Genomic DNA, 12,017 nt, shown 5'->3' with positions numbered 1-12,017 from the left:
GGTTCATTATTGCCTCAAGAACACCATCCTCATTGTTTGGGAGCGGCCACAGTCCTAGCAGCCCCTGCCATGCCTAGATGAAGCAGTAACACTGAGCACAGGCATTTCAACATTTCTTCCTCTGGCTCCTTCAGAAGAAGTGCATGTGAGTGAAAAGACAAAGTGAGGAACGTGTCTGTTCTTTCACTGCTAATGTTGTTTCCTGCAGAACCGAGGGCAGCTGTAGGTGAGGGGGGCACCTCTCCTCTTCCTCAGGCTCCAAAGCTGGAAAATGAGGCCCTGCATTCCTGCAGAAGCTAAGCTAGCACCCCCGGTGCTGTCAGGAAAGCTCCAGGGGCAGGGCCTCTGGATTCTCCCACAGGGCAGGAACAATGTCCTCCCAGGACCTGAGGTGCTGAGGCAAGGACTGAATGGGCACAGGAGGCATACTGATGTATCTCTCCTATTCTGTTTAATGCCTATGGACAAGCATGTTCTTGTCAAGCACCTTAAACACATCAAGCTCTGGACAAAAGGAAAGCGTTTTCTTAAGGAGGATGGGGACCAAGCCAAGAGAAAGACTAGGTGAGACAGCCCCACCAGTGGCCTACCCTGAGAATCCAGCCCCACCCACAAAGGGGTGGGGCCAAAGGGGAGTTCACCTCTCTGAGCACCTGAGAGAAGCGGGTGGGGGCCCGCTGGTGCTGGGGCTGCCCCAAGCAAGTCCTGACAACGGGAAAGGAGCACAGAGCTAGCCTCAGAAGGACCTGAGAGGCCATCTTCAGAAAAGAAAGAAAACAGGGATGTGGGTGACTGAGGTCACAGAGCTGGGAAGTGTCTGGGGGGACTGGGAATCCAGGTTCCCCTGCCTCCAAGCCCCAGCCTGTACAGAAGAGTCTCAAGCAGCAGGCGTGGGGACCCTTCCTGACACTCCATGTTCTCCTAAGAGCCTCAGCCTCTAGGGCACTAAGAGAGGCCTTTTGCTCACCAACCTGCCACCCACCTGCCCTCATGGATCTGCTTTGTGGTCATTGCTGCCCTGCCTCAGGCACTGCTGGGCTCTCACAGGGAGGGCAGCCTTGGTCCCTAGCTTCCCTCCCAGGCGGTCACACCTCCCATTTCAGATCCAAAGCTCTCCTGTCTGCCTTCCCTTGGGATGTATCCTCACGGGAGATATAAACAGCAAGCCATTTGGCTGCCAGAGCCCTGCCTTGCCAAGAAGGGCACCATCTATCTCCCCAGGCCCTCATCCCAAATTCAAGATTAGGCGTTTTTCAAAGGCCCCACCCTGGGCTTTCTCCATCACAAGCATGGCCCCCCAAAATGACCATGAGAGGGAACTCACAGGTGCCCCCACCCCCTGCAAACAGCCCATGCTCAGGGAATGGGCAAAGGAATTCTTCCTCAAGGCTTGCCTAGACTGGTCCCTTTGTGACACCCCCCCATTCTGGGCACAAAGCCAGGATGGCCCGGATTCACATCCAGGGTCAAACACCTAACAGCAGACACAAGTCTGATGACCCTCCAGTCCAGGCTCTGCCCTCTGGGCCCCTCTTCACCATGGCAGCCCTCAAGACACTTGACTTCAGCTCCCATCCTCTTTGGCGTCTCTGGCCTACAGGCCCCTCAACATCCTTCTCAGTACAGACTGCTCTCCTCAAGCATGGGCCCAGGTCCAGGGCTTCAAGCAGGCCTGACCAGTGTCAGTGCAGCCTGACTAGCCGTTTTTAAAAACACCAAGTACCTGGCTCCAGGACTCATCCTGATGCTCACCATGGGTTCTTTAGACTCAGAGGCTTAGTATCCTTCTGAAAAGAATCTCAAGGGGGTAAACCTTGGGCATTAACACAAAAGTGCTACAACAATCCTTGCCCCTATTCTGGAGGACCACTGGAATGTGCCACTCAAGAACCCCAGTGCTGGACCCCTAAAGGGGAAATGCAGCAAGAGCTCAGCCACTGACAAAGGGCCACCCTGCAGCTAAAGGGCAGCAGACCACTTCCAGAGAAAACATCGTCAGGAAAGCACATTTATCCACAACACCAGCCTAGTCACTGGAGGGAGTCCTCTCCTCCCAGGATGTTCTGCCTTTTCTGATGGCTAGACAGACTCCCTCCACCCCTAGCCCCTGCAAGACAGCGTTTCAATGTGGGCATTTCAAATCAAATTTGTCAAACCTCAGAACAAAGAAAACAATCCTCCAGGTCATGCTGTGGGCAGGGACTCTGAGTCTAGTGTCAGGCATGGGCATCAAGGGGACGTCCAGTGTCAGGCCAGGGACTGGCCAAGCTGGGGAGGAGCAGGGACAACAGACGTGAGAGGAGCTATCAGTTGCTGGGCCTTAGGAGAAACTGGAGAACAGGTCCTGCCCCAAATACCTGGCCATAAATACAAGCTTACATCATCAGCCAAGAGAGTGAGGCATCCTGGGAGAATGCCTGTTCCTGAGCTGATGCTAACTGAACCCCAGGCCTCCCTTGTCATTTGAACTTTGTTGTGATCCCTGGGCTGGGGACCTGACCTCTGTATCAGAAATAACCTCTCACCTCTGACCTTCCCAGAATGTCAGAGCAGGACAGAACATAAGAGGTACCTAGTCTAACCCCCGCCTTTGACGGAGGAGGAAACTGAGGCCCAAGGGCACTTGAGTAGTCAATGGTGGAGTTCACATCTGAACTCTGTGACGTCCAGTCTGGGATTCTTTTCAGCACACAAAAGATCATGAGATTTGAAGCTAGAAAGGATTTTAGAGACCCTCTGGTCCAGTCCCCTAGAGGGTTGGCCCCAGAGAGGGCAGGGAACTTGTCCAATGACTCAGGGGCAGAACCAAGACTGGAACCTAGGCCTCTCAAGGCCCTGTCCAAGGCTCTGTCAGCTCTGGGTGAAATGAAAGGAAGAATAAGAGAAAGAAGTTGCTTCATCTTGTCCCAGAACCTCGATGAAAAACATATTCTCTGCTTTTTTCAGAACTAAGACCGCAGGCACCCCAGTGTGGCAGAGATCCAGAGGGAGTCTAGAAGGCAAGAGCAAACGGAGAAGTCTCCTGGGCCCATGCGGGGGTGGCTGGGAGCCAGGAGGCCTCTGGACGCCAGTGGCTGAGACGCTCAGTCTGCTCCCCCCTTAGGCCTCTCATGAGTCCCTTAATGGACCTATTGGCTTTCTGCTCACACCGTCACTGTCACACTGCATCAGAAATAAATTTAATGCCACATAAGAATATTTAATGCCAGAGCCAGAGGGAGAGAATCATTTTTCCATCAACGTAGCAGGAAGCTCGGCTTTCATAGACTTTTACAAATACACTGTTTTGCAAACTACTTGTTGGGTTTCTATCTCTGCCCTGTGCCACACAGCCCAGACCCGCCTAGGCCAGACTTGGCAGACACTTTCCCTGTATACTGTAGGTCACCTCCCTCCTCCCCTCCAAGAGCCCAGTCCCAAATAAGGCCCCAAATAGATTATATTTGTGCAAGTCTCACCGGAACGGAAATTGGACAGATGAACAGATTAGAAGGTGACACATTATCCAAGCAGAGCTCACAAGTCAAACTTAATAGTAAAACCATTTTGCCTCCATGTAGACAACCATGAAAACAAATATCCTGTATGCTTCCAAGAGCTTCCCTATCTGCACAGCCCATCTCTGGGCCTCTGGGAGACAGGTGCCCGTTCATTTGGGGCTTGGATCACCTGACTCCAGTTGATAGAAAAGGTCTGATAAAGCTCTAAGAAATCCGATAAGCACGTTCGTGATTCCTGGCTATAATATGAAAGGGATGGTGTGGAGGGAAAGGAAAATATGAGCCTGGAGGAGCAGAGCCACCAGGCTCCATCACCAGGTCCTTTCAGTTAAATCTTAGGGCCACAACAGCCAAAGCCTCCTCTAAGTCTGAATACAGGTAGCATGTTTCCCCTCAAAGGCATCATCTCTACAACCTCCAAACTGTCTAAATCAGAATTATCTGCCAGAGGACACTTGCACCTTTGTTCCCTTCACAAAGATCAGAAGATGGTGAGATTTACAGAATTTTTTTTTAAAGAGAATGGAACTGATACCGCGAGAGTTGAAGTGTCTTTCCCAAAAACCACCCAGGAAATATCAGAGCCCAGCTTTTTCACATAGGTCTTTGGACTCCAAATCCAGAGCTCTCAAATTTCACTGCCCCTAGTTTCTGGCACTGCCATTGGTCTCCAGACCAAAACAATAACCAGTGGATAAAAGGACCTTGATATAGGAAGAAGTCTGCAAGGGTTGGTTGACAATTCCTTTTAAGACAAAAGCAGCAAACAGTTGCCTGTGAGTAGACAATTGCCCAGACGACATTGCTTCTAGCAAAATGCTTCAAAATCAGCCAAGCCAGGTGACCTCTGCCCAGGGGGCCCCTCCCTAAGAGGGCCCCACCATCAACTCGTGACCCCACTCGACCAGGCCAATCCCTTAGGGACCTGCTGCCTACAAAGGGCAGGACGAGGTCATTGGCCTGAGTTGTCCTTTCACCCTTCAGGTTATCTGCTTCTGTGACATTTCTTTATTAATCACAAAGTAACTGCATGCCAAGCATTCACAGACTACCGCTGATTATAGAACATGCCCATTTTGATGCCATAATTAGTGCCCTTCCATGTGTCTTGCAAGAAGATTTGTCATGATTTCTGAAGAAATACGAGCCTATTTCCCATAACAAAGCCAGCAAATTCTTTAAAGAAACAAAACCAATTGTCCTTCCATCCAAACAAAGCCGACGGCAGTCCTGACTTTGCTTACCTGGGATTCCTTCACGTTTTCCACAGTGAAGTTGAACCAGACTCGAAAGCGCGGGTTGCAGGTATCAGGCCGTATGAACAGGTCATACTCAAACTCGGACACATGGTCCACCCGGCCAAGGTTACCTAGAAGGAAGCACAAGGACACAGGAGAGTAAGCCAATGAGGACGTCCCAACCCCATGACAGCTACTGTGACACTGGCCCTTGCTCTACCTGTCAAGGCCAGAGCCCAAGAAATGCCACGGCCCTTCCAACAAGCCTGAGCCTGCAATTGGAAGGTGCTACCGCCAGGTGGAACCACTGTCCCAAGCAGAGCCCCATGCCCACCGTGGGCTAAGAGCTGGCAGGACACTGGGCCCCAACAATCTGCAAAGACACCCCCTTAGGTATTGGCCCTCCAGGCTTAGAGATGAGGGACCTGCAGCCCAGAGAGGCCCAGTAACACTGCCAGGCAAGATCAGGGCCCAGGGCTCACCAGCTTCCGCCCCTGGGGTGGTGATGCCCCGGGCCACTGCCCACAGTGGTGGCACTGCTGGACGCAGGCACAAGCCCACCGCCCAGGACTCCAGGCAGCAGAGCCCAGCTATGAGAGGCCATAAGCCTGCAGAGCCTGTGGGCACTGAGGGACGGTAGGCATGAGCCCATTCATTGCCCAGGACTCTGGGTGGCTCAGCCTGCAGAGCCCATGGGCACACTCCAGCCTCACTGACAGACTTGGAACAAACCTCAACTCCGGCCCAAGCCTCGGCTATGAAATCCCAGCTGACCTGGTCCCAATGTCCCCGGTTCTGAGTCAGCCCAGCAGCCCCTCCACCTTGTCACTCATGTCCACTTGCTCACAAGGAGTTGCCCATTCTTCCTCCCAACTCCAACTACTCTGACCCTGTTCAGTCATTTCTCAGCTATGTCGGGGCTTTCTTGGCACAGATACCAGAGGGGTTGGCCATTTTCTTCTCCAGCTCATTTACAGAAGAGGAAACTGAGGCAAGCAGGGTGAAGTGACTTGCCCAGGGTCACACAGCTAGTAAGAGTCTGAGGCCAGATTTGAACCCAGGGAGGGGATTCTTCCTGACTGTGGGCCCAGCCCTCTTTGTACTATAGCACCACCTAGATGCCCTGCCATTACCCTGGCTCAGCCACTTCTGACCATGATATTACTTTAACAGTCGGCTTACTGATCTCTCCATCTTCATACTATTTCCACTCCAGATTATCTTTGCCAACATTAGCAATTACTTATCATATTGAAATACTTTTTAATTATATCATGGGCCTGTTCAATAAGGGATAAATCCCTTACCTCCTGGACTGACATTGAAGGGCTTGGATAATCGGCTCCAACTTGATTTTCCAGCCCCATCTCCTGATAACCTTGCCCTGCAAACAAACACTGCAGTCCAGGCATGGGGAACCAACAGCCTCCATCAGGGCCACAAGCGCAGCCTGGTGACTGAGACCAAGGGCCACACAACAAACCCTTTTAGTAAGGGGATTTGTCCTGGGAAGTCTGGATTCAGCCAAAGGGCAGCCCTTGAAGTAGCATGGAGGGTCACAAATGGCTGCAGGCTCCCCACCCCTGCTCCAGGCTTTACCACTGTAAATCCTTTTCACATTCCCATTTCATGTCCTGGTCCACGCTGTTCCCTCCCCTATCACCAGAGGAATACCTTCTCCTCCCAGCCCTCCCCCCACACCAGTCAAATCCTACCCACATTTCAAATCCCAACTCCAGCTCCACGTCCTCCATGAGCTCCCTCTGATCACGGCGGCCCTGGGTGCCTCACCCCAGCCTACCTGCCCTTCCCAGACATGCCGTTCCACCTCTCACCTCCAGACTTTTGCACAGTCGACCCCCGTGACCAAAATGCATTCCCCCTTACCTCCAGCTCTTAGAATCCCTAGAGTCTTTGAAAGAATGATAAGCATGTCACCTTCTAAAGGAAACCAGCCCACCCTCCACAGCTGCTAATACCCTCCTAACTTCCCATTTATTCTCAGGACCAAGCTTACTGATTTTCAGCTGTTTGTGCCTCTTCAATTACATTGTTACAGACATTACTGGTGGAGAGGGAGAGAGGGGGGAGAGATGGGGGAGAGAGGGAGGGAGGGGGAGACAGGGAGAGAGGGGGAGACAGGGAGAGAGAGGGGGATGGAGAGAGAGAAGGAGGGAGAGAGAGGGGAGAAGGGGAGGGAGAGAGGGGGAGACAGGGGGAAGAGAGGGGGGAGAGAAGAGAGAAGAGAGGGGGAAGAGAGAGGGAAGAGGGGGAAAAAGATGGGAGAGAGGGAGGGAGAGGGGGAGGGAGAAAGGGAGAGAGAAGGAGGGAGAGGGAGGGAGAATAGTTTTAATGGCTCTGCTTACTTCACTTTACATCAGTTCATATAAGTCTTTACATGCTTTTCTGTATTCTTATGTTGTTTTTTTTTCTTACAGAATAGTAATATCACATTTCCTTACACACAATTTGTTTAGGCATTCCCCCACTGATGGGGTTCTAATCTGCTTCTGATCCTCTGCAATCACAAAATATACTACTATTGATGTTTTAGTATCTCTAGGAATTTTCTGTCTTTGGCATATAAGTCTAGCAATGGAATCTCTTAGTCCCAGGGTAGGCATTTCAGTAACTTTTGACAAACAAAGCTCCACACTGCTTTCCAGAACAGCCAGGTTGTGAGGTCCATGAGGGCAGGGCCATCTTTTGTATCATCGGCACTTAGCTCAGGGCCTGGCACCCAGCTGGTGCTCAGTGGACTGGATCATTCCACAGCCCCCATAGTAGCATGTCAGTGCCTTCACCTTTCCACAATCCCTTCCTTTCCACAACCCCTTCCAACATTAACTCTTCCCATCTCTTGTCACTTTTGCCAGTTTGTTGAGTATTTTGGTTTGCATTTCACTTCTTAGAGGTTTAGAGAAATCATTCATGTTTGACAAATCTTGTCATGGTTAGTAATTCTTAATTTGAAAACCATCTATGTCTAAAATTGCATGTCCAAAGTAGACCTCATTCAGTTTCCCTCTGTTCCAAACTTACTGTCAAAGGAACCATCACTCTCTCAATCACCCCAGACTGCAACCTCTCTATCATCTCTTACCCCTTATTCAAGTTCACTCCACATGGTCAATCTTTTTCCAACTACTGTCATTCTACCTTCTTACATCTCTCACCCATGTCCCCTTTTCTCCACTCACACAGCAGCCACTCCAGGCTCATGACCTCACACCTAGACCACGGCGATTGCTGTTCTCCCTCATTCCAATCTCCATAGTCATTGGACTGTTTTTACCTTAAGTATCCCCAGCACTCAGAATGGCATGGGACACATGGAAAGCACTTAATAAAAGATTCCTGACCAAACTGGCATAGGACTATTAATCGGAATTATTTGAGGAAAAGATTTTTTTCCCCAATTTGACACATTCCCTTACTTACTCTAGCTACAATTATTTTATTCAAGCAAAAGATTTTTTTCATTTTAATTTAATGAAATTATCTATTTTATCTATTGTGATCTCTCCTATCCCTTGTTTGGTTAAGAATTTCCCCCCTTAAAAGCAGATCACTGGAGCAGGACCCAAGATGGCTGAGACAGAAGAAGCATCAGAGTTCATCTCTTCCCCTATACCTCTGACAAAGACCTAGAGAATGGACTAGACTGGATTCTACTTGGGAGAGCCAAGAAGTCACAATAAGAGGTTTTCCTCAAAACCTAAATAGTATCTATCTAAAACCAAGACCAAGCATTATCTTTAATAGCAATAAGCTAGAAGCTTTTCCAATAAGATCAGAGGTGAAGCAAGGATGTCCAATATCACTAATAATATACAATATTGTACTAGAAATGCTAGCTATAACAAGAAGAAAAGAAAAAGAAATTGGAATAATAATCATAAGCAAAGAGGAAACAAAACTTTCACTTTCCACAGATGATATGATGGTTTATTTAGAGAACCCTAGAGTCAAATAAAAAACTAATCAAGATAATTAACAACTTCAGCAAAATTGCAGAATATAAAATAAACATATACTAATCATCAGCATTTTTGTATATTACCAACAAAATCCAGCAGGAAGAAATAGAAAGAGAAATTCTATTTAAAATAACTATGGATAGCATAACATACTTGGGAATTTACCTGCCAAGATACACACAGAATCTATATGAATACAAAACATTCATCACACAAATAAAAATAGGCACAAATAAATGGAGAAATATTAATTGCTTATGGGTATTCTGAACAAATATAAAAATGGCAATATTATCTAAATTAATTTAATTATTCAGTGCCATACCAAACTACCAAAGAATTACTTTATTTTATAGAACTAAAAAAATTTAACAAAATTGACTTGGAGAAACAAAAAGTCTCGATTGTCAAAAAGGAAAGGGGCCTAGCAGGACCAGATCTTAAATGATACTACAATCTATAATCAAAAACATTTGGTACTGAGTAAAAAATAGAGAGGGTGATAAGTAGAACAGATTAAATATGCAATATACAGAAGCAAATGAGCACAATAATGTGTGATAAAAGATCCTCCTTATTAGAACAAGAACTCACTATTCAACAAAAACTATTGGAAAAACTGGAAAGTAGTTGTCAGAACCTAGGTGCAGACCAATATCTCACACTTTATAACAACATAAGCTCAAAATGAATGTGTAACTTAGACATAAAGAGTGACATCATAAGCAAATTAGTGGAAAATGGAAGAAATTACCCAGCAGCTCTATGGCTGAAGAAATAGTTCATGACCAAAACATAGATAGACTCACAGGAGAGAAAATGGATAATTTTGATTACATGAAGTTAAAAAGTTTTTGCACAAACAAAACCAATGTAGCTAAAATTGGGAGTGGGGGAAGGAAACTGGGGAAAATAACTTTGCAGCAAGTTTCTCTGGAAGAAGTCTCATCTCTAAGATATATATGGAACTGAGTCAAATGTAAAAAAATAAAATAGCCACTCCCTAATTGCTAAGTGATCAAAGGATATGAAAAGGCAGATTTCGGAGGAAGAAATCCAAGCTATCAATAGCCACCTGAAAAAAAATGCTTTATTATCACTGATATTACCACCTCATACAGATTGGAAAAAATGACAAAAAAGAAAAATGACAAATGCTGGAGAGGCAGTTAGAAAACAGGTACACTAATGCACAGTTGGTGAAACTACAAAAATTTTGGAAAGCAACATAGAACAAAGCCAAAGAGCTATTAAACTGTGTATACTTTTTAACCCAGAAATATTGCCACAAGCTCTATACACCCAAAAGAGATCAAAGGAAAACAAAGACCTATATTTTCAAAAATATTTATATCACTTCTTTTTGTGGTACCAAAGAACTGGAAACTAAGGAGAATGTCCATGGGGAATGACTAAACAAATTAAGGCATATGAATATGATGGAATACGATTGTATGATAAGAAATGATGAAGAGGATGGTTTCAGAGGAACCTGGGAAGACCTGTATGAACTATATAAAGTGAAGAGAGCAGAATCAGGACAACAAGCTACACAGTGACAGCAATATAGTAAATATAATCAACTGTGAAAGACCTAGGAACTCTGATCAACATCATGACCCACCGCAGTTCCAAAGGACTCATGAGGAAACATGCTGCCCACCACCTGACAGAGAGGTAAGGTAATGTACTCAGAGTGCAAACTGAAGCATATTGTCTTCTCTTTTTTCTTTTTCTTTTCTTTCATTCTTTTATGGGAGAGGGTGACTAATGCAGAAATTTGTTTTGTATGACTATACATATTTGTAATAAGTTTTGTTTTTCTTGCCTTCTTGATGAGCAAGGGAAGAGGAGAGAATTTGGAACTGAAAATAAAATAGAACTGAACTAAAAAAAGATCCATGGGAAAACAACTTCAAAAGACTTTAGAGCTCTAGTCAATGCAATAAGTGCAAAGGACTGATGATGAAAACAAACCACACACCAGAGAGATGACGAAGCTGAAATGCCAAGAGAGAAAGACATTTTGAGGAATGGATATATGGGAATTCTTTTCTGAGCATTTAAAATGCCTCAAAACCCCTCCATTCATTCTTTTTTTCTTTTTGGAAACACTAATATTGGCTTCCTACCACATTTCCACCCAAACATTCCCCACAAAAGAAAGAAAAGCCCAATCCTTGAAGCAATAATCAGGGTCAAGCAGAATGAGTCCATACATTTTCCATGTCCACGAATGCGTGCCTGAACCTGCACCTTCAGCCCACTGCTCCTCCTGCAGGAGGCTGGGAGCCATGTTTCCTGAGCGGTCTCCTAGATGCACAGTTGGTGATCGTAATGATCATAGTTCCTTGGTATTTCAAAATTGTTTTTTCTTTACACCATTGTTCCTGCTATGTAAATTGTTCTCCTGTTCTGCTCACTTCACTCTCTATCAGTTCATGCAAAGCATTAAACTCAATCACCATTCAGCATCTCTGAAACTTAGATTTCATCTTCTCTCACGGCACAATAATTCTCACACCACAGTTTGCCCACCTGCTCTACCCTCCTGGGGGTGGGGATGGCAGGGATTCTCCACCAAACCAGAGACCGGGGATTACAAAAGCTAAAACAGGTTATTTCAGTTACATTAAATTGAGAAGCTTTTACACAAATAGCATTAATGCAAACAATTTGTTAAGCAGGGAAGGGGTCGACTGGAGGAAAATATCTTTACCAATTATCTCTGATAAGGCTCTGATATCTAAGATATGTATGCAACTAACAGAAACACCTAAGACCAAAAGCCATTCCCCAACAGATGTGACCAAAGGATAAGAACAATCTCAAAAGAAAAATTACGAATTATTAATAACCACACAAAAATCAAAATCAAACTCAGACTAATGTTTTGCTTCACTTCAATTGGCCAAGATGACAAAAAATGAGAACAGTCAATGCTGGTAAGTCAATGTGGTGAGACAGGCGCACTAAGGCACTGTTGGAAGATTTGTGAATTGGTCTAATCATTCTGAAAACCAAACTGGAATTATGCAAAGAAAGTGATAGAAATGTTCACACCCTTTGATCCAGAGATTCTGTTAGGCTTACAGCCCCAGGAGTCTAATAGACAAAAAAAAAGCTCCATAAACTTCAAAATATTGATGTAGTAGCAAATAACTGGAAACAAATCTAGATGCTAAACAAATTGTTTAAATGGAAAAGTAAAGCTTTATAAGTAACAGTGATATGACTACAGAGAACCCTGGGAAAACTTCTTTAAACTGACATAGCATGAAACTAGTAAAACCAGAAGC

The 12,017-nt window shown here is 45.9% G+C and overlaps 1 protein-coding gene across 1 annotated transcript in view; it reads right to left on the bottom strand.

The window, feature by feature from the left end:
• LOC138164829 (cytosolic carboxypeptidase 6-like) overlaps positions 1-12,017 on the bottom strand; it is an 824,829-nt gene that overhangs the window by 713,256 nt on the left and 99,556 nt on the right. Inside the window, exon 2 of the mRNA XM_069092755.1 lies at positions 4,745-4,869. Within this exon, the coding sequence (XP_068948856.1) occupies positions 4,745-4,869 (125 nt within the window). The remainder of the gene's footprint in view (positions 1-4,744; positions 4,870-12,017) is intronic.

This window comes from Petaurus breviceps, unplaced genomic scaffold, assembly GCF_028583685.1.
Source record: "Petaurus breviceps papuanus isolate PSGF00001 unplaced genomic scaffold, PetGlider_PUasm1.0 207, whole genome shotgun sequence".
NCBI lineage: Eukaryota > Metazoa > Chordata > Mammalia > Diprotodontia > Petauridae > Petaurus > Petaurus breviceps.
This window is presented reverse-complemented; position numbering and strand designations above follow the sequence as displayed.